Here is a 23,713-nt window from a genome sequence, read left to right on the forward strand (position 1 = left end):
GGGGTTTTACGTGCCAAAACCACTTTCTGATTATGAGGCACGCCGTAGTGGAGGACTCCGGAAATTTTGACCACCTGGGGTTCTTTAACGTGCACCTAAATCTAAGCACACGGGTGTTTTCGCATTTCGCCCCCATCGAAATGCGGCCGCCGTGGCCGGGATTCGATCCCGCGACCTCGTGCTCAGCAGCCCAACACCATAGCCACTGAGCAACCACGGCGGGTAACAGTTTGACGACGGCTGCGACGTTGTCGCCGGTAGGGTTGCCTGCATGTGTCTCTGAAGCTTGCGTGAGCACATAGCAAATTGCACGCGACAATTTTCTCGTAAAGATGATAGCTGCGCTTTTGGGTTTATTAAGTTATAACTTTATTATATACGCGAAAACACGGCAGAACCGATCTCACAATGACTGTTTACGTTAATGCGATTAGCATTGAAGCAATGTACCGACACACCGTATTGCTAACGGTGAGACACAACATGCATGAAGCATGTAGGCCGCCGGGCTCCTCTATCGCGCTTCGATGATGATGGTGTTTATGTCATGTCATGAATGTCGCGTCAATAATATCAGCAGTGCATGTTGTTCTTGTGATGCCATGTCATGGTAACTCATGCATGTCATGTCACGCCATTGCATGCACATCCTGATATGTATCTAATCAAAGAAACGACCACGACTGCATCACGAATAAGAGGATGGATAGATAGATAGATAGATAGATAGATAGATAGATAGATAGATAGATAGATAGATAGATAGATAGATAGATAGATAGATAGATAGATAGATAGATAGATAGATAGATAGATAGATAGATAGATAGATAGATAGATAGATAGATAGATAGATAGATAGATAGATAGATAGATAGATAGATAGATAGATAGATAGCCCATTAACGGCGCCACGCCGCGCAACCCTGTAGACCCGTGTATAGGAACACGGACAACCCAACAAAACTCTCTAAAAAGAAATAGTTAGAAGGTTATTTAGCGTTTATTTTCATTATTATTATTTTTAAAGATTTGGCCTCATGTTATGCTACTGGCGAGCAACTTAGAGAACATCAAGTGATCGCATTTACACTACCTCCCTCGCAATATGCTCTTCCAAGTGTGTAGCCTGTCTCAGAAATAGGTATGCTATTAGGAAATATGCTATCAATCTTATTTAGTCGATATTCAGCTGCAGCTTTCCCTCGAGCAAGAAGTACTCTGATTTCGATGTTCGCGAGCTACAAACAGACGCACGTCGTCGGCTGCGCTTGCATCGATTTTGTCATGAAAAAAATAAATAAATAAAAGACGATGCCAGGATGAAACTCACGAAATGCGAATTATTCCAGAAAAAAATAATGGAGCCGGACACGCCATGTAATGCGTAGGGTATTTCCTGTGGACCACTAGAGTGACAGAATGGACGCCAAGGCTACACAATGACAGCCTATGTCGCTGGCCCTTCGCGATGCACGGCTTTCTTCGAAGATAAAAGAAATATTCACTCATCCGCCAGCGTTGTATCGCTAACCTAAAAAACATGGACTTCAATCACGGAACGTAGGCAAGAGTGAATACTGCTCGTTACACAGAGACAAAGAGATGGAGTAGCGCCACTTCCTGGCATAGTACGTTTCTCGCACTTTATATACAGACATACGCCCCAACTTATATGTAAGCTTACGGTCACTCTATCGTCAAAGTATGAAGAATAAGTGAATGAGCTCACACTTAAACAAATGTGCCAAAGAATGGGTGACGGCAACTACACCGACAGCAGGAATGTTCTATGCTGACCGTTTCGTGACCGTCCACAGAGTAAGCGACTGTATAGCGATAATAAGTCTTCGCTGAAAGCTTTCGCAAAGTACAGAAAATCTGCGTTCCAAGTCCCCCTTGTGGAAAGCATGAACAAATCTATGGCACCTGAGCACACCCACGAGTGATTAGGCAGAAAATGAACAATCAAGAGAGTGAGTACACTGAGGAACATTACTGAGTCAGAAACATGACAAGCCGCTACTTCAATGTGCTTGCTAAATAAAGAACGAAGAGGAAAATACAGTGATCGTAATTCAATTTATAAAAGGAAAATTTGGGCAGCTTGGAATATATTTCTAGCCCCGCTTTTAGCACAAGCACCGTATAGGCTGTTCGTACCGTTTGGACAAGGCGTAAAGAGTTCCAAAAGCGCCTACATGTCCTCTGAAGCTATAGCCAAAGATTCGTGTCATCTACCGAGTCACCGTCTACGATATCCGCCGAAACAGAGGCTTGGTGACCTGCACCGGGCGTCATGTACATTCTTTGTAAGCACGGAGGCAAGCAATAAACGCGTCAACACGTGATTACACATGGCGGCGTGAATAAACATCGCCGTGAAAAGGCCCTACATGAGTGCGCGAATAACCTGCACCCATGAATAAGTCTGCTACAATTCTTTTTCAGCCATCGAGCCACTGACATGCTGTAAAGAGGCCGGGGACACGAGTTAATGACTAACGACATGAACGAACGAACGAACGAACGAACGAACGAACGAACGAACGAACGAACGAACGAACGAACGAACGAACGAACGAACGAACGAACGAACGAACGAACGAACGAACGAACGAACGAACGAACGAACGAACGAACGAACGAACGAACGAACGAACGAACGAACGAACGAACGAACGAACGAACGAACGAACGAACGAACGAACGAACGAATGAATGAATGAATGAATGGTAAGCAGTAGGTGCCTGTAACCGCTAGAAAATAATTCGGTGGGCAAAGAACACGGAATCGTGAAGTATAAACAGCCACCACAGCCCCTATGCACGGAAATAAATCTCCGAACCGAGCCAACGGAGACGGAACTAAATGGCTTGAAGGAATGAGGCGGGGAGTCATGCGGAGGCCTCCAAATTTTGGTCTTGGAACGACCGAGACGGGAGACGAAATACGGCGAGGACGTGCCCTGGGAAAAGGCTGCACGGCACCCAGACGCTACGGTTTCGCTGGACCTTTCCACCCTTCGTTCTCGCTCAGAAAACGATCGTGGTACGCTTGTCCGTGCCTTGTGTATAAGTGTTTTTCCGCGCCATTAGGGCTCGAGCGTCACCGCTTTTCTCTTTTATGGGGCGCGCGCGCACTATTTCTTCGCGTAGCTTCAAGCTTGCACAGCTGAGCTCGAGCCGGAGAGTAATCAGGGATGTTTAACCAATGCTTGGAGCAAAAACAAAATTGATAAAGCGGTACTTTCACGTAATTCACAATAAAAATTATTAATCAAAGCAATTCTGCAGAAATCCGGCAAGCGGACGTAGTTTCAAGAAAAGTCAAGTTATATTCTTCCTTCAAATTGTGGTTCAGAAAATGCTACAAATGCAGTCAACTAGGGACATCAACAATCTGTAATTCATATTAAAAGAAAAAACTAATAGTAAGACTTGGGTGAGTTCGCGTACTGCATCTGGTATGGCCGCTATGGATGTGCATGTGCTCTAGCGAATGAGCTGAGCATTTGAACCACTGGAAATTTTTAGCGTACAGATAAGTTCATGCGTGGGGTTCATGCCGACATCTGTTTGCGTCCTGGGCCCGTATTCACTGCATTACTTTTGCTTACCTACACTTTGAGATTGCCCGGCGCACGAACGGCATCCATTGTTCAAGGAGGTTGTGAGGCGCCATCCAAGGCGACAGCGAATGAGAATCGCAAGGCGAAATTTTGTGTTTACATGGACTCTGGTTGGCTCACTTCGTAGGGCGATTGCCGCAGCTTATCCCGCTTCCGTTCGATTCTCGGACCAAGACAAATGTTTCGTTACAAAGGTATCGGTAAGAAGTGAAAAAATGCTACTGAAATGCTACATATGGTAATGTTTCCACCCGACTGGACCAGAAAATTCAAACCTTCCTCTTGCTTTAATTTAATGCAAGGTAACATTCGTTGAAGGTGCGCACAAACTTTCCGTCTTTTTGTTTGTTTGTTTTTCAGGACACATCGTCTACGGTGGGAGGCAAGGTGCTCAGCCAGCGAAGGGCAACTACCACAGTTGAGATCTTAGATCGCTAGTTGATCTTGAGACTGCATCTCACCCGCAGCCACCTCTTCCATACAATTTTACACCACGATCTGCCACTAAGCCTATAACCTCGAGCCGTGGCCGATACTCCTTGCTGTCCTAACCAGCAGGGAGCACTCTAAAGCTCTTAGGCTCGCTTCAAACTTTCATATAACGCGAGTTGTAATTTATGCGTACCTGAACCCAACTTGGGATATGTCACTTTTTTATACCTTTCTTTCTTACTGTACTTGTTAATATTACATGTTCCACAGCTCTTTATTCATGAAACCATCCCCGATGTTTCTTTTTTTCAAGAATCGCAATTTATCCATGGACAGAGAAGTAGCGAGAAGGATGCACGGTGTTGTGCCATGCCACGTGCCTATCATCGAGGCGACCGGAGCTCCCACTTCTCCGCGACGAATCGAGAATTCGACGAGAGATACTTCAAGAAGCACCCAGCCATGTCCGATGCGAATCAAGAATTCGACGCGAGTGACGTCGGCACCTGCCCCGACTGGTTCCTGCCCCTCCATCCACGCGCCCCCGCCGCTCGTGGATGGAGGGGTTTTATTCCTGCCGACGATGAGTCGCCAAAGGCGACTTATGCCCCTGTCACACTGGACGTTGTCATTCGGTGCAACGAATGTCATTCGCCCGCGGAGGTGCTACACTCGAAAAATTAATGTCATTTGGTGGCGATATGAATGGCACTTTGCTTGTTTGCAAGTTGCTTTGTTTAATTATATGAATCATTCTGTTCAATGTTCAGTAAAATTTCGCGCCAATAAAAGCTTATCGGACATCTCTGCAATTAACATTCTTTTTTGTGTGCGCATGTGTCGCACAGTCAAGGCCCGAATGCTCGCTTCAAGCATCGCCTCGCACAGGGTCTCCCGTGTCGGGCGCGCGTTTGTTTTCCAGACACTGCTGCGGTGTTGAATAGCGTGTACGCACTGCGTTGAGTGGCGCTAGCAGCGGGCACCTGGCGCAGCACGCGTGATGTTTGGGTTCAGTGATCTTTTCAAGCAACAGGCCAGCATCTCGCTACGGCCAGTCTCTGTTCTTTCGGAGCTCTCACTAGACCAGTCGAATTTCAGCGCCGGTGTAATGTGCTGCAACCAACAATTGGTTTCGCGCCGCTCTGCATAAACAAGCACTTGACATTGACGATATGGGAAACCTACACAGTGTTTGGTAAGCATGCAGGTATGCGTTACGTTCAGTGCCATGACGGCGTCTGCATCGGCCGCCATCTCAGAAAATCTTGCACTTGCGCAGGCTGCAGTGCGCTCTGTCCAGCTCAAATTGCGACACAGCGACGTCAGCAAAGCAAGGGGCGTTTTTCTGCAGAGCCTGCCATTGAACGCCCTAGAACGTCATTTGCTCCTTCTCTGCGCCGAAGTCTCCACGTTGAAACAGCATACCTGGACACGCGTAGCGACACAACTGAATGCTCGTTTTTGCGAGTATATGCCATGTGAGTACACTACCTCCATATGCTGTGGAATGGCGTGATTTGGCTTCAGCAAGCAGGACCAAAGCGCGGGCGCACCCTTTCTGGCTTCCGTCCGTGTGTGATGGTCAGTTCTTGGGGCAGTGTATTTTCTACACGCGCTTTGATTCATTGTTCTGCGATGAAGACTTTAGCCGAACGTGAACTTTGCAAAAGGTCTTTCAGGGCAATATATGAGGCCACCGCGAGGGCCGTAGAAGCTTTGGAAAGTTAAAACTAAGCATTTCCTTCTGACGAAAACTGCATCCGTCGCACTGAACTCCCAAAGAAACGAGACACTACCTGATGGTGCAGATGTGCCTAGTCGGCGAATTATAATAGCAGCTTTTAAAAAAATATTCTTAGTGGTGGAAAAGGTCACCCTACTGCATTTCCCGAAAGGATGGCGTCTCACAAAGAAACGGTCCCAAGGTTATTGTTTTCGGTGAGAAACCAAGTCGTTGCACTCCAGCGTAACAAAACGTATACACAAAACTAACTAGTTGTTTCCAGGATATCTGAAATACAGAATATATATAATTTGAACAGTCGTGATCAATAGTTTGGGTGCCAAAGGTGCCGCGATCGAAATTTTCTTTTTTCGCAGCCTGGGCATTCCGGCTGAAATCAAGAGCGCACGTGTACGCGCGCGTGTTTGACCAACACAATATATTAAACCAATTCCAGGCCGCGGAGCAGCGCTTGAATACATTAAATTTTTTTGCCGGTGCCGGGATCACTAAACTTTTGATCGCGAGTGTATATATTACCGCCAAGTTTACCCCCAACTTTCATCCACATAACAAACAGAACGAAGCCACATTACTGCTGCCAGTAGTGATTTCTTGCTGTGAAATTGAAACTCGAAGTGTATAGGGTGTTTTCCTTTTTTTTTTTGCAGAAAGAATGGTAAAATAAATTAAATTTTGTCGTTTTACGTACCAAAGTTCCGATCTTAATACAACGCACGCCGTATATGTGGGGGACTCCAGAATAATTTTGACCATGTGGAGTTCTTTAAAGTGCACTTAAACCTAAGCACCCACGAATGTTTTTGCATTTCGCCACAATCGAAATGTGGCCGCAACGGCCGGCATAGAGCTAACACAGAGCAACAGAATAAAGCAATGTGACTGCAAAAAAAAATATATTAAAAACGAAATAAAGAAAAGAGAAAAAAGAAAGGAGAGTCATGGCCCGGATGTACAGCAGACGTTTTACCGTGAGCAGCATAGTGTCTATTAATTAGATCGTGGTTCTGGCACGTAAAACTCCCCAATTTAATTTTTTGATAGTGGCGTATGTGCGAGAAGCTAGGGTGCCTGGATGCGCGTGCGAGCAATCTCGGCACCCTACGGGGAGTGTGCACGGCACCCATTCCTTACAACAACGGACGATATTCAAAATTCCATAAAAGCTGACCCGCATGGCGTGTTTTGCACGTGAATCTAGCGCGTCGTTGGCTGTCCATTGAAGTTTCTGAGGCTGGTATAAGTGAGCACATGTGTTTTCGTGTGCGTGATGGGCCCTCTGCGAAGTCTCCTAGTCAGCCTTCCTGCACAGGCGAAATTCCTCGCGCGAAGATAAAATTGGCACAGCACTACGGAGAAACAGCGGTGGCCAGGAGGATTGTTTTCAGAAAATCAATAAAATAAAAAATGATGCCGCCACCCGATAGGACATGAGCATTCCATGAAAATGGCGCGACACATTTAACAAGACTCACGTCTATATCAAAGCTGGCTTTCCAGCCCAATGATCCAGCCCGGCCGAGCGCATGAATGTGCGCTCCCACATTTTAACTTGGCGGTGCCAAGTCACGTTAGGAGCTGCACATTTGTGCCTCATGCTGAGCGCTAACTTTTCCGTCGGGAAACCGCAGCATGAGTCATGGAAACGGCTTCCTCCGCTTGCTACAGAGAGTGCGTTACGGCACCACTCAAGGTTTCAGCAGTTTCAGCGCCTGCGCTTTGTTCCTCCACACTTCAAGAAATAGTTTCCTTGAAAATGCCACGTGTGGGATCCAGGAGTGCAGTTTTTCAGTTGCTACGATCGCGCCACGATCACAGGACGAACCCTGTGAGATTAGGAAAAAATGTTCACTGACGCCTTGTGCAAAGTACGGCGTCGCCAACTCCAGTCTTTGGCCCATCTTTCGTGTTAGAGTTCGCGCCGCCAAGAACATATTTACATCACTAAAGGCCTGACATTGACTCCAAGATATGGTGGCCTGCGGTGTCTAGCGAGCGCCACTCGATCTCGCAGGCTATGGGCCGAATGGCTCAGTTGTTCCCTTCATATTTCCATACAGGGTCGCGCCTTCAGAGGCATGTGTATCACTGGAAACTCAGCGAAAAACAAGCTGCCCTTGCAGGGTGTGGAGTTTCGCAATGAAGCACTTGAACAATGTGAACGTGGGGACGTGAATATTAAGGATAAGAAAGGAGATGAAATTCACGACGAGGCGATCCGGTGGCACATGGGAGGAAGGTGCACACATGCTGCTGCATGCAGTGCAATGCCACAAAGCGTGCTGGCAGGGTCACTACGTCCTGTTCTGGAGCAGTAGAGAACAGCACGTGGAGATGCCCCCACTTTTCTTTTATTTTGTTCTCGCCGCCATGGCTAAAATATTTCGTTGTGGAGGGAAACTCAACTGGGGGTACCGGAAATGGATTAATGGTATTCAAGGAACGATAAAAGTTTACTGTTGTATCGCAAGAGAAGCTGAAATATGACTGCAATAAAAAGCATGCAATATGAATGACATAGGTGTGCAAAAAAAGAAATGGCAGTTTCGCCCGAAAGGCCAAGCGTCGATTGCGATAGCAAATTAGGAGGCAGCTACGCGAAGTAAGGGTGGTAGTTTTATCGGCCCTATAAACTTGTAAATATTCGCTTACTAACTAAATTAGCAAGCATGGTGCCACTGCGCACAAGCAAACCTGAATACATCTCATTCGATCACCGGGGAAACTAGCTGTCAAAATGCTGGAGTGAGGAAGCGCGGCAGCAGCAGGGAGCGAACTCTACTTCGTGCTGCCTCTCACTTCAACGCGAACTAAGAGACGCAAACACCGCACACACGAAGTTGTCAGCACTCAGTCCCCCATCGTAGATCGCTTTCCATATAGGGCCCACGCGACTGCGCCATACGCAGCAGCAGCCCGAATAGAACGCCCCCATCTCGCCTTCCCATCCACCCGGTGTCTAGCGCGCGAGATTGAGCCGCCATCGTCGGCTCACCGTAGCACGCTTTCACTCGCACATACATTAATACGGTAAGCGGGGACGATCACGCGTGGACCTTATGCGGAACTTCACGCTGACGCCGGCGCAAGAAATGGGTCTGTAGTGTACATACAATTGCTATCACAATAACTTGAGGAATGCCCAAACGGTTGAGAGCATCGTGCAATAAGCCCGGGTACTACTTGTATCCTAGTCGGGAAGATATGTTTTTCAAGCTGCTGAAGCTCACACGCATCCACGTCGAATGAAGAATCTGCTTAGCATTCGCAGCAATGCGCATTACGAGTTCATGAAATATTGACAGCCCAAGCCGTCACGTTTCCAACCCAATCATACTGTTTGTTTCCCAAGCAGGCGAATTGAGTATGGCCTTAAACGCCATCACTAATAGCAGAACTGTAAGCGATACTTCACTTTATTTCCTTAAGGGCATCATACTTAGGACAATACACAAGGGGTGGGAGTAACACAAAAAGATAATTCATGAGGATGACTATGTCGCACAAAACGTCGCGACTGCGTCAAGAAAGATTGACGGACCGGTGATAGCTGGCGATACACAAAAGATGTCGCGCTATCGAGACATCGTGTTCAATCCACAGGATCACGCTTCTCGTATTATCTGATCAGAGCGAAGGATGATAGTTAAAGAAAAAATGGCATACACTTAGGACACAAAAACATGTCTACTGACTCCAGCGATCGTCTGCTTGTAGTAACTGCTCACTGCAATGCTGATCCGTGTTTACCAACACACACTCTTTCCCACACAATTTGCATGGGGTCCAAATATATACCCTTGCGGGCTATTATTCGCTCTCTCGCATTTCTTTTCAGCGCCGCTGTGGTAGTTGAAAACAAATGAATACTGACCTCTAGGGCTGGTCCAAACTCGTCCACCGGCTTCATCCATCGCGAGAACAGAGACAACAGCTGCGCTTGCGCCATCGTACTTGAGTGCGTGCGAGTGTGGCGTCCGTCCAGTAAGTGTCACTTGCGTTCGCAGTTCGCCCGTTCGGCGAGGCAGTGGCGCTCTCGTCGAGTGACAAAATTTGAGCTTGGGCTCCCTGTATCGTTCCTTCCCTCTCTCTCCCCTACCAGATTTCCGCCAATGGAACCCATCGCTGAATAGCTAAAACATATCCATGCAGTGACGCCAAAATTCTGGGAAGCGCGTGTTCTGGGAAGGCAGTCAACGATGCATAGTGGAATACCATTGTTGACCGCGAAGCGTGGAACTGAAGTTTCCCGCGCTCTGCGCCTATTTTTTTGCGATGCACCCGGGGTGTTGGATGGCACGGCATCGTGTGACGGGCATCCGGCGGCGTACACGTGATCCCCGCGGGATGCGAGCCTTCCGTCGCCGCGAGCATGTCTTTGTTCTCTCGCACTTCTCCTCCGTCTAGACAGTCGCGTTTCGTCTGGATGCCCGAAATATTTAACCACTTGCACACTGCGCTGAATGAACAACTACGCTATAGGCTTGTAGGTAGGGTGCAAGGCACGATGCGGCTTGGTATTTATTAAAGCGAAGTTTTCTTTGTCTCTTCCGTCGACTTTCCCACTGCTGCTGCTGCCGATGGTGTCCGGCACACCTCGTTGGAGGGTGGTTCAGAGCGTGTCTAAACAAGACAGGAGCGAGTCCGACGAAGGGCGGCGGGAGAAACTTGTTTTCACCCCACCATGTCGAATGTGCACAATACCCTCTCAAGCTCCCTGGCAGTCGCCACATTAGCCGCTTCACCGCTGTAATTATCCGTGACTCCTCTCCGAAGCATTGCAGAAGCTGCAACGCTTCCTTTTCAACTAAGGTGCGAGAGGACGTAGGTACAACAGTAGAAGTAGGGAGGAGAAGAGGGAGCTCCCTGACAAGGGAGGGGGGGGGGGGGAAGGTGACCAGAGAAGGCCAGAAAACCCTACTACTACACGACTGCGGTTGTGGGGAAACTGGATAAGCTGAAGTTCAAGGTACGACACAGTACGTTGTTGCTATTTCTGAAAAATAAACACCATGCAAATATGTCAAGCGGTATAAGAGCCGCAATAATTAACGCGCACCGCAGGGTCCAGGCGACACTACGGAAGCGGTCGACCGTCAAATCAACACTTTTGCGCCCGCCGCGGTAGCTTTGCAGCTATGACATTGCTAGAGGCCATGGATTCGATCCCAACCTTGACAGCCGCTATTCGACGGGGGCGAAGTAAAAAAACGCATGGGCACTTAGATATTGGGACATCTTAAAGAACACCAAGGTATCAAAATTAACCTGGAGTCCGCCACTACGACGTGCCTCATAATCCAATTGTGGTTTTGGCACGCACAGTCCCATAATCCAATTCAAGTTTAGTACTTCTGCCACAATGGGATGTGCCATGCGAGGAAATGACTATGCTCAACCCTCTCGGAGGTTATGAAATACGGCGCACAGCAACGCCTCAGGAAAACACCTCACCCTATGTTCGCTGTGTACTACGCGGACAAACAGCCGTGGCGCACGCAGGTAACGTTTAACATCAACTCAACGCTCTCGTGTTAGACTAAACGTTGAAGAAATTAAGCTTTAGCCGTCAAAATCATCGCTAATTATCGTCAATCACAGCATCCAGCACGGAAAGCTTCGCTTACATCGATTCCCACACTGCATGGGATCTGCCTAATTTAATTTCTTGCTTCCCCTTTCTATTTTTTTTTTCGCTTGCCGAGGATGGGGGCCATATTCGTGGTTTTAAAGCGAAGTTTTCCTTGCCTTTTCTTTCGACTTTCCCACTGCTGCTGCTGCTGTCAAGCACACCGCCTTGCGGCGAGGGGGGGGGGAGGGTGCTTCAGAGCGTTAATATGCATGACAGGGACTAGTCAGAGAGGGAAGGCAACAGTACAAACTCGTTTTCCCCTACCGCGTCGAATGTGCACAATGCCCTCTGGACTTCCCTAGCCATCGCCAAATTAGCCTCCTGACAGCTGTAATTATGCGTGACTCCCCTCCGAAGCATTCCAGAAACTGCAACGCTTCCCTTTCTACTAAGGTGCGAGGCTAAAGGGGACGTAGATACAACTGTAGAGAGAAGGGAGGAGAAGAGGGGGGGGGGCAACGTGACGTGAGAAGGCCAGGAAACCCTACTACTACACGACAGAGGTTGTGGGGAAACTGGATAAGCTGAAGTTCAAGGTACGATACAGTACGTTGCTGCTATATCTGAAAAATAAACATGGAAATATGTGAAGCGGACAAACTACGCAGGGCATGTGGAAGCAGAGCCGCATTACTTAAAGCGCACCGCAGGGTCCAGGCGACACTACGGAAGCGGTCGACCGTCAAATCAACACTTCTGTGTCCGACGCGGTAACTTTGCGGCTATGGCGTTCCTAGAGGCCGCGGATTTGATCCTAACCTTAGCAGCCGCATTTCGACGGGGGCGGAATAGAAAACGCACAAGCACTTAGGTTTCGGGACACGTTAAAGAACATCACGGTGTCAAAATTAATCCGGAATCCGCCACTATGGCTTGCCTCATAATCTGAGTGTGGTTTTGGCACGTACAACCCCATAATCAAATTCAAGTTTAGTACTTCTGCCACAATGGGATGTGCCATGCGAGGAAATGACTATGCTCAACCCTCTCGGAGGTTATGAAATACGGCGCACAGCAACGCCTCAGGAAAACACCTCACCCTATGTTCGCTGTGTACTACGCGGACAAACAGCCGTGGCGCACGCAGGTAACGTTTAACATCAACTCACCGCTCTCGTGTTAGACTAAACTTTGAAGAAATTAAGCTTTAGCCGTTAACATCATCGCTAATTATCGTCAATCACAGCATCCAGCACGGAAAGCTTCGCTTACATCGCATCGCTTACATCGCTTACATCGCTTCGCATGGTATCTGCATAATTTGTTTTTTCATTTTTTTTTTCTTTTCGCATGTACAAATTCCAGGCTTTTAGTTTACGTTGAGGACACAGCCGATAATAGTCGCATTCCAGTAAATGTATTGTCTTTTTCACGTTTCCGGAGAATTTGCTATAATACCGGTGGCCTTGGGCGAGCGAGCATCGTGCAGCCGAGGCTTATTTCAGTGCAACGAGCGCCTGCCGCGGTGGCTCAGTGGCTCCGGCGTCCCGCTGCTGAGCTCAGGGTTGCGGGTTCCATTCCTGGCGGTCTTATTCCGATGGGGCTTGAGTGTAAAACCGCTCGTCTACATACATTTAGCCGCATGTCAAACTCCCCGAGTGGAAATAAATCCGATATAATATATCCCACTATGCCGTTTCCCATAGTCCGTGAGTTATTTGGGACGTCAAACCCAATGAGTACAACGAGAAGGTACTTTGAAAACTCCAGTCGAGTTTTATTTTTTTTCTTCTGAACAGCCGTATAGACAGTGGCAGCGGCAGCTCACATTCAGGCTTGTGGAAATACTCAGCTCGAATAATTTTCTCGGGGTCAGCCACGTACTGAAACCTCATGGTCCAAAGAGTAGCTCTTCGATTTTAGAAGAGCGCCAAGGAAGAAATACCGCAGAAACAGTTATAAGGCACCCATTGGCCTAATTTTTCACTGTGCGCGGACGTCTCCGAATGTGTTTCCGTGTTTTCGGGATTATTGTTATTCATACATTTCTTATTACTTCAAGGAACCCATCGATGGGACTTAAGATGTGGGGCGAAAAAAAAACCGGCAAAATCGATGGCAATAGTGTTTATTATATAGATGAATCTGCTTCCCTAAAATAGCAGTTTTGAAGCGCGGGAATTTCGTGAATGACTGCTACTTCACTTGGAAGGATATTCCAGTCTCGTGTGGTTCGCAGAAAGAAAGACTGCAGACATAAGCGGAAAGTTTTCATTGTTACGGGGGGGGGGGGGGGGGGCGACCAGCTTTCTGAACCCCACACATATATTTCAAGGAAATGTTCTGTAGGTCCCGTGCACAGGTAGTTGAAGAAACGAAGGGGGCACACTTACGAAAATTGCATGTTTAATGGTTTAACGTTTCGGCAATGGCACGGCCTTCGTATGAATAAAAACCTTTTATTCTGACGAAAGCCGTGCCACGGCCGAAACGTTAAACCATTAAACATGCAATTATCGCCAGTGTGCCCCGTGCCTTCCAATCTATTGCGCATGAGAAGTCGCATCCAGCCAGTTTCGTGTTCGGCTGCTGCTGTGTGCTGGTCCTCTATCTTGCTGATACCACACGAGTGGAAGACGTGACAGCGGGACTTCGCTGCGAAACTCATCCACCTCTCCTTCAAGGATTTCGTCCACATAACACTGTCCAGTCAGTGAATGATCGAAGAAATGGGACTGATTATAGCACCGTCGTAAATTCCGCACATTACATTGAGCGACCACGGGTACTGGTGCCGATTGCGCTTTACCCAGTGCAGATTGGAGTCCCTCCAATAGTGTACATTATGCAAATTTATTCAGGCGTTTCTACGAAGATTGGCTTCATTTGTGCCCGTGATGCTGCTCAAAAAGTCCGGTGACTCATCGGCTTTTGTGAGGACCCCCCAATTCAAGAAATCTAGTTTATTGTACAGGTCCCTATCTTCCAAGAATTGGTGCTGGTTAAGGTGGTACGGGTGAAAGACCGTCGTTTAGAATCCTCCAAACTGATGACTTTGAAATTGGCACGTGGGCGGCCGCGTCCCGCACGCTAGCGTGAAGGTTTGAGGCCGTAAATGCTAGAACATCCGCGCATATAGGCTAGGACTCAGATGGAGTCCTCCGGCGCTGTTTCTTGAAGCTGCCGGTTTGTCTTAGGTTTCCATCATTTCTGATGATAGTCGACGCGCTCGGTCTGCACTTCCATGACTCACATATATTTGCGGCCTTCCTCTTGTCATTTGCAGCTCCCAAGGCAAGGATCATTTGCTCTCATTAGAGAAAGACATGGTGACTGGGACGAAACAAAGCATATTTAAACATTTGCATTGACGTTGTCAATTCGCTTTTGTGGTGATAAGTATTGTGGCAAAAAAAAAAAAAACATCCATGCACTTTATCTACGCTAAGACAACAGCTCTCACAGTTTGTTTCCAACTAACACCAAACGCGACGTGTTACTTCGGCCGAGGCGAGGTAGAGAAGGCACTACCTTGATCACAATGTTTTTCAGCGAAGCTGTATATGGTAAGCCGATTCGTCCGTCCGTCCGGCTGTCGCATGTACAACGCAAACTCCTCCGGCGCCACTCCATGCGAATGCACGAACAAAAAAACAAAAACAAAAAAAAGCGAAAGAGAGGCACGAGATTGGCTGCGCCGTAGTGAGGTCGTTGCTCTCCGACGCAGCCGAGTGGGCGCGCAGCAGTTTGTTTCCAGCTCCGAAATCGGTAGGCCATGTGTCATACATACCAGTAGCGTAGCGAGAAATTTCCTTCGGGGGGGGGGGGGGGGGCGGGGGGCTCACATTGCAGCTCGGTCTCCTCCTTAAGAGGAAGCTTTAGCTCGGGTGCTCGTATCAAAATACACGTAGAGGGAGAATTCGTTTTTCTCGGCAACCAATGCACCAGATTTGACGAGGTTTGTTGCATTTAAAAGAAAAACGTAAATTCTAGTGACTGTTGGTTTCGAATTTTTCATTTAGGTTGTCAATTCTTTATTGAAAATTCACCAAAATCGCAAATTTTCAGAAATCTAAACTATCTATATTAACTTATCCAACTTATGCAAGTACAACCTTTATTAACAAGATATATCCTGAAAGAGAGATACCAATCAATTGCGAGAAATGTAATGGCATCATTACTCTGGATCACATGCTTTGGCAGTGTCCTGTGACTTTCACAGACTGACAAGGAGACTGGTGGGGGCGAGTTCTACACAGTGGAGGTCTTTTCGATCAAGTACAGGCCGTCCAGAAGGCCCATGATACGGCGGTAAGGTTAAACCTTACTGTCCCGACGTGGGAGCCGCCTGCGTCAACCTAAGGGTTGATCTTCAGGACATTAAATAAAGTTCGTCATACCAGAAGAAGCCAACAAACATTGACACCAAGGACAACGTAGGGGAAATTACTTGTGCTTAATAAATGAAATAAAGAAACGATAAATAAATGGAAATTAAAGTGGATGAAAAAACAACTTGCCGCTGGTGGGGAACGATTCCACATCCTTCGCATCGTTTCCCACCTGAAAGCGGAAGTTTTCAATGTTCCCACAAAGGGTGATCAACGCCGTCAGCGCTCCACGTGGCCGCTGCATCCTGCGGTGCTTGAAGAAAGGGCGCTTTCCTCCGTCTTCCAAGTACTTGCACAGAAAAAAAAGATATTGACTCACAGCGCTGGAAAAGAACTAGGAAGCTTACCAGAAATTATGCCCCCGGTGTAGTAAGCAACATGGCAACAAAGAAAATTAACCGCAAAGTGATAGAGGCTAAGACAATCTCCTGGGTGGCGGAAATGGAAAACAAACCGCTTTGAATAACTATCCATCTTACTATATCGTGAAGAAGCTCACTTCAGCCGCATTTACCTCGCGTGGCTTCTCTTTAGTAAAGGGCTGTTGCACCCAAACACCGCGCAGCTGCGAAATGCAGCAACAACGGTTTAAGGATCACATGCAGAACAACGCCCGCCCGTGCGCAGCGCCAGTACGACCACCAACGTGGTGCCAGAGTCCGCGGCGACTCGCGCCAATGAGCAACACTAATTAATAATATATGGGGTTTAATGTGCCAAAACCACTTTCTGATTATGAGGCACACCGTAGTGGAGGACTCCGGAAATTTCGACCACCTGGGGATCTTTAACGTGCACCTAAATCTAAGTACACGGGTGTTTTCGCATTTCGCCGCCATCGAAATATGGCCGCCATGGCCGGGATTCGATCCCGCGACCTCGTGCTCAGCAGCCTAACACCATAGCCACTGAGCAACCATGGCGGGTGGGTGTGAGCAACACTGTCCTCTGTACAAACCTTTCATAAGGTATAAGTCAACGAAGAGCGCTCTCGCTTTTAGTGCAAGATGCCGCCAAGCAAGAAAATGCCACTTTCAAGAAGGGCGCGGGAGGGCATGCGAAAAATGCAAAAAGACCGAGGAAAGCGAACAAGATTTGCGCAGCATTGCGTAACATTGGGACAATCTTATTGCTATGCATCCCCTAAGTAAATGAGGAGGACTGGGGGAAATATTTGAAGCGCAGGATTTTTGGCTTTAAAGGGGCCCTGACACATTTTTTTATCGAAGTCGAGAAATGCAGTTGAGGCTAAAATAGAATAATTTCGAGCGAAGGAACAAGAAATGAGGATATGGCAAGGAAACAGGAATGCATGATCGCGAGTCCGCCTCTAGAGTTTGTGCGGGAGTACGCTTATTTAGGCCTATTACTCACATAAGACCCTGATCATGAGAAGGAAATTTGCAAAATAGTAAAAATTGGTCGGAGTGCATACCTGCCGTATGCATTAGCAACTCCTGAGTGGAAGCTTACCGCTTTTGTTGAAAATTGTACAATGTTTTTTTTAAGGAGTTACTTTCATCACATGACTCCCATCATAATACTGCTGTTAATTTTTGTTAACAATCATCGCACTCATTTGTTCTAATCGGTTTTCCCGCTCGTAAATAATTATGGGAATTAAAGCTTTATGGGTGATCACGCTTTAGATACCTCCCATAATTTACTGCGCGAAATCTCCGAATCACGAAGGTTGGTACTTGGCGTATTATGGGGAAAACACACAGTGTCATTTTTAGAGTGTGTGAATACTCAAACTGGTGCCTTAATAGATGTGATTTCAACTGATAATTGAGCGGCCGGGGTGGAGTGCGAAATTATTACGTAACAGACATGGTGTTGCAGTTATGAACATTATCCTATTATTGCACAATAAATGAAATTCATGCAGTTTCAATCAAGAAATCATTATTCTACTTTTACCGTAAGATATAATAATCACGGTAAGTGTTACTCGTACATAGGACAATATCAGACTAAAACCTGAACAAGAAAAAAAGGATGGCAACATCGCTACAGCTTGTAGAATTTTACCGTAAAAAAAAACCTATAATCAAATCATGCCCATCGAACGGAGGCTAGTGCACTCAACAAAACCGTGGTAACATTTTTATGCAGAACGTTGCAAACGAAAGATAACTTCAAAGTCTCAAATTTGAAGTACAGCATGTAGCAGCGACATATTTATAGAACATTCATTCCACTTTAATCAACATGGTGGCAGCGCAAAAAGAAAATCCCCCCAAAACTCGACAAGATAATTAAAATACTGTTTACACATCGCGCTAACTGCCACTCGGGGAAGGAAACGCGCGTGTAATTATAGGTACGACACCCCACTCTTCAGTAGCAATTCGATATGTGTATCGAATTTGATTTAAACTTAGAGTATACTCGAAGATTACGAAAATAATGCAAATTATCGTCAACGTGCGCCAAAAACACATCCATGCCCTTCCTCAAGATTGACCATATGGTAGCGCATGCGAAAGTACTTTGACAACGAAGCTTTATTGCGAATAAAAGTATTAAAATTTCAGTTCATGTGCAAGACCATGTCTATACGATACTGAAACAAAAGTCATGGCCAGGGATGTCCCTGTGCGTTTGTAGCAAGGCCAGGCAGGTCGGGTGGCTTTCTCTCATCTGTCATCGCAGCTATGTTTTTAAGCGGCGGTGGGTGGAAAAAGACCCTTCGGTGCAGGCAACGCTGACACTGATAGTGACCAGTATTTGCAGAAGTGTCTTGATCTGAGGAAAAATGTCACCGTCGCAAATGTATAGAGCGCTTCAACAACAGTCTACGAGATGTCCGTTCCTTCTCCGATTGCGCGCTTCCACTTTTCCCGTCATAGCCGCGGTTCGTTATCGGGGCGTGCTTTCCAATGAGCAAACCATGCTGCTGGAGAATCTCCGTTACTACTTTTGCGTTGTCTTCTGTTATAACCATATACGGCCAAGACGGCACAAAGACGAAGAGCCCGCCGACTCCAAAAGTTTCTCTAATAAGCCTTGATTTGAGGTGTGCCAACATATTATCCAGTTGTGCCAGTTGTGGGATGTGTACCGACAGTAGCGTACCAACTATTTCTCGAGAAGGGGATTGGGGGGGGGGGGGGGGTCACACCACAGACCATCCAACCCTCCCCACTCTCTCTCTCTCCGAGAGACAGTTACTGCACTGCACTTTACCCCAATTATTTCCTTCCCCAACAAGAACCTCTCTCTCTCTCTCACACACACGCACTTATATATATATATATATATATATATATATATATATATATATATATATATATATATATATATATATATATATATATATATATATAATGTGGCGGACTAAAAATGGTTTGAATATGCTTTCAAAATTATATGAGCTGAGGTAAAGCGGTTAACAAAGCGCAATGCACATGAACACACTGTCATAGAACTATCTCATCGTACCTTTCTGCGTCTAAAACACATGCAGGAAGGCGATGGTATCTCAACCTGAATGATGAAGCATATCGCACGCTTGCTATATCCGACAGGGGCGTAAGAGCCCGAGGCAGTTCTCGCCCGGTTGATTTGTATCCTCGCCAAAAAACGCGAAAACAAGGCACTAAAGCAAGATGCTATGAACAAAAAAGGTAATAATTCTTCTCGATTGAGGGCTGTCCGTTCATACGGATCCAGTTTACGGTGGCAGCTTCTTTCCATTATTCAAGGCGAATAGGAAGTTTTATAGCGCGGAATGCTTCCGCATGGGCGATATACTCTATACGGATCGGCCGATAAAATGTGTCAGCAGAAAGTTCGAGCGGTTCGCGTAAAGTCGAGGTCGACGGAAGCTCTCTGACCTCGTGCAGATAGATCAATTCGTGATGGCCATACTTTATGGAACAGAATGTACGTTTAGGGGTCGCGCACAGCAGCTCTATAGTTTCGACAGTTCGGATCCGAGAGAACAGGGGACTGCCGCATCATGCTGCCCTGCCACCAGTCCATTGAGGGAACGTGCTTATTCAGCTGGCGGGTGCATGCTGGGTGTTCAGTCTCAAGAGAACTCTCCCGCTACCACAGCAAGCAACGTGCTATGTCACGTTGCTTTTTGTATATATATATATATATATATATATATATATATATATATATATATATATATATATATATATATATATACAAAAAAAATTAAATTGTAGGGTTATACGTGCCAAAGTCACTTTCTAATTATGAGGCACGCCGTAGTGGAGGACTCCGGGAATTTCGACCACCTGGGGTTCTTTAACGTGCGTCTAAATCTAAGTACACGGGTGTTTTCACCCCCATCGAAATGCGGCCGCCGTGGCTGGGATTCGATCCCGCGATCTCGTGCTTAGCAGTCCAACACCATAGCCACTAAGCAACCACGGCGGGTATATTATATACGATGATCTTATTTCACAATGCCATTTGTCAGTTCTGTCTCGTAAAGTGTCTGGTTCTGGAGCGGTCCTCTCCTCCAATATGGGAGTTAGATGTGGCGTATATTGAATATCAAGTGAAAAACAAACACACGAAGATATGGTTGAAGTTGGCAGACAGTTATATATAGAAACGATTCAATTAGCATATTGGTCAATGTAATGTGCGTTTGTTTAGCACCAGAAAAATGTCTTTGATTAAGAAACGTTTTACTGATAATGGGGCCCCAGGTGCTTGATTCGTGAATTAATCCTAGTGCAGACAATAACAAATAGAAAAGGCAAGACGCGTCCGGCGGAAAGGTTCTGACGGTGGTGTTTTTTTTTCTTTTCCATCTTTTTTTCAGCACGGTGTAGAAGTTAGTTGAATTCGAGGACCGAGTGGAAATCAGTTGCCTTGCGAGGCCTTTCGCATGCAGATCTAGAGCACAAAGGCTGTCAAATATCCTGATATTTCTTGTGAAATGCGACGGTCATATGTCCAGGAGGGAAACTTACTGTTTCTCTCTCTCTGCCTCTCACACATAATCACACGCACGCACGCGCGCTCTCGTTCGTTCGTTTCTTGGTTCACTCACTCACTCACTCACTCACTCACTCACTCACTCACTCACTCACTCACTCACTCACTCACTCACTCACTCACTCACTCACTCACTCACTCACTCACTCACTCACTCACTCACTCACTCACTCACTCACTCACTCACTCACTCACTCACTCACTCACTCACTCACTCACTCACTCACTCACTCACTCACTCACTCACTCAATCAATCAATCAATCAATCAATCAATCAATCAATCAATCAATCAATCAATCAATCAATCAATCAATCAATCAATCAATCAATCAATCAATCAATCGAATGTACACGTGGTGCATCGCACGGGAATATAAAACCCTTATAGCACCCATCGCAGCTCCGTTGGCCGGCATGCTTAGCATGGGCAAATTTGAATATTGCCCGAGTACAAGGTTCGGACGATGACTGCACAACTGATGGGTTCAAACTGCATTTCTTCTAGTCACAGGAGCTGTGAGAGCTGTTAAAGACATAGCTTTTCGCACGCCAGCGCGCGCGAACTTGTTCTCGGATGTTCGTGCACAATAGTGTTTTAGATTAGGGGACGCAAATGGTTCGCGTACGCAAGAACTGGGGGTCACAGTACTGCGCATGCGCAGACCTCTACGTCTGGGTCTGCGCATGTGCAGTACCATCGCCCCTAGTCCTTGCATATGCAAGCCCTTGCGTCCCCTAACCTAAATCTCTCCAATGACAAAGATAGCGCACGGCACATGAAAGGCGCATAGGTACCTTGCAGCGGCTAGAGGGTGCTACGACACTCTCATTTATCACCCTTGCGCCGCCGACACCGGCCGCTTGAGACGCGAAGAAAACGAGATATCATAAAGGTTTTAATAAAAACCACAATGACCCACATTTCATCGCTCCTTTGAATTTTAGGCCCGTATATGCACTGAGCTTCGTCGGGAATGTTCGCGCTTTTAATCTCGATCACAGGCATGCCTATCATGTACACTTCGATATTTTCACATCTAGAACACTCTTACTGCGTGATAAGTAATTGTATGGGTCACGTCATTATGTTCCTCTTATTTTGCTTCCATCGCTCACCAGGCTATGTGTGTTGGCGGTGTTGTCAACTAAGGAAACCTTCAGCACAAGGTGCGTATAGAGGAGCGCGAGTGGCTCTGGCATCTGTGGAACTAGCGCGACTGGCAGATGCAAATCAAGAACGTGGCTCCGAAGACTCCAGAGATTCGATTGCCGAGCTTCCCGCCTTCAAGCAGGGTCCGCTGAGGCAGCCGGCGGGAATCCTTCATACAGTTTTTTAGAGCGCAGCTCTTTGGCGTCCGTTCCTGGGTTTCGCGTCGTCGTCGTCGTCGGCGTCGTCGTCGTCGTCGGCGTTGTCGGCGTTGTCGTCGGCCTCGTAACCAGCTCGCCGACGAATCTGCTGCTCCGCCGCCGCGCATGCGCGCTGTCGGCTCTCCGGGCGAGGGAGGATGATGGAAGGGAGGAGGAGAGACTGGAGGAGGGCTGGCTACACAAATGGCTCTTTGGCGTCCGTTCCTGGGTTTCGCTTCGTCGTCGGCGTTATCGTCGGCCTCGTAACCAGTTCCGCCCCCCTTTCATCCCCCCAGCGCTAGCAGCGACCGACTGATACCGCTTTCGTGAGTCCGCTACCGCACTCACGAAAGACGTCGTGCACTTCCTGCAACTCGCATTAACCGTCCATCGATCCACACCGATGTTAGTAGTGGGGGACTTTAATGTTGACATAAAGACAAACAGCAATTTCCTAACACTAATGCGGGAGAACATCCCGTTCCTCTCGCTCGTAACGCGTCCCACGGCTGTGACAACCTCGCGAGGCACTTGTATAGATCTCGTCTTTGAGAATCAAGCATTGGTGTACCAAGTCGAACATATATCAGTCTATTTCTCCGACCACAAAGCTTCCTTCATGACTGTCAAGAACTGTTAGTGGAGTCTTTGTTAAAGGAATACGTGTGAAAAACAAAAAAAAAATTCTGTGACAGCGCATACATGTGTTGCTCGATTTCTTTGCCTCAATCTATCGAAAAGGTGAAACAGCTTATTTGCTGCGCTCAAATTTCGCATTAGGAAGTAACGTAATCGTCGGTAATTTTTTTTATGTTGGTCGAGTAAGCATCTGCAAACTAATGATATCTGTGAAAGTCCAGCATTAACTAAAGAGCCAACTATAGGCTCCAGCAAATACCAACTAGGCCAATCAGCAGTTCTTCTAGAGTAAAACTAAAGTTATTGTTTGCACATCTCGTGCGCCTTTAGAGGTCCGCTCTTAACAACACACGTTGTTCGTGATGTGTACGTACCAAGCGTTGTTTTAGATCTGCTAAAATAAGTAATTTTCTTTTTCTCTCTTTTTGTAGCCTCCAGATGTATCGAAAGACAATGTCGCAAGCGAAACCGCCACCCCCCTCTCCCGAGCAACGCTGGGCGACAAGTAATGTCCTGTGAACTCGTATTTATAAGATCGCTCGGAAACAGGGACGTCGCCTACGAAGAGTGCAGATATAGTCTTTCTTCACTGTTATGCAGCGGTATATCCTCCGAACCAATGATAATTCAACATCTCTTTTCGGTTTCAGCTACTCCACAGCCCATGACCTTGTCCTCATGCAATGACGGCCAAACAGTGGACCCTCCTCCTCTTTTGGACATACCATGGGCCGAATAGCTCACTTCACCAAGTCAAAAAAAAACTTTGTGGACTATTCTGATGGTATAGCTCGTCTCATGGCTCTCATAAACCACTTCGTTGAAACCAGCAATCATTGAACTGGCCCGGTTTCCGAATAATTATTTTATCCAATTCTATCAAGACGTCCAGTAGCCACTCATAAGCATGATTTGCCAGTTGAATGCAGGTGGGGCCGTGGGGCTTGTCTGTCCTACCAGAGCGCGAAGTGAAATGGAGGGTT

General features: G+C 46.9%; 1 protein-coding gene and 1 long non-coding RNA gene across 6 annotated transcripts in view; one reads left to right on the forward strand and one right to left on the reverse strand.

The window, feature by feature from the left end:
• The window catches only part of Lamtor3 (Late endosomal/lysosomal adaptor, MAPK and MTOR activator 3), a 62,713-nt gene extending 52,832 nt beyond the window's left edge, over positions 1–9,881 (reverse strand). Inside the window, exon 1 of one of the 2 annotated variants that reach the window (XM_065438303.2) lies at positions 9,683–9,861. In XM_065438303.2, coding sequence (XP_065294375.1) covers positions 9,683–9,757 — 75 coding nt within the window. In that variant the 5' untranslated portion in view covers positions 9,758–9,861. Of the gene's footprint in view, positions 1–9,682 lie in introns of both variants that reach the window. The other variant, XM_065438304.1, reaches the window with a different exon arrangement.
• LOC135906717 (uncharacterized) overlaps positions 5,082–23,713 on the forward strand; it is a 61,646-nt gene continuing 43,014 nt past the window's right edge. For 3 of the 4 annotated variants that reach the window (XR_010565814.1, XR_010565816.1, XR_010565815.1), the window contains exons 1-2: positions 5,082–5,271; positions 5,344–5,542. This is a non-coding gene — a long non-coding RNA (uncharacterized lncRNA). The remainder of the gene's footprint in view (positions 5,272–5,343; positions 5,543–23,713) is intronic. The other variant, XR_011507393.1, reaches the window with a different exon arrangement.

This window comes from Dermacentor albipictus, chromosome 1 (genome assembly GCF_038994185.2).
Source record: "Dermacentor albipictus isolate Rhodes 1998 colony chromosome 1, USDA_Dalb.pri_finalv2, whole genome shotgun sequence".
Classification (NCBI taxonomy): Eukaryota; Metazoa; Arthropoda; class Arachnida; order Ixodida; family Ixodidae; genus Dermacentor; species Dermacentor albipictus.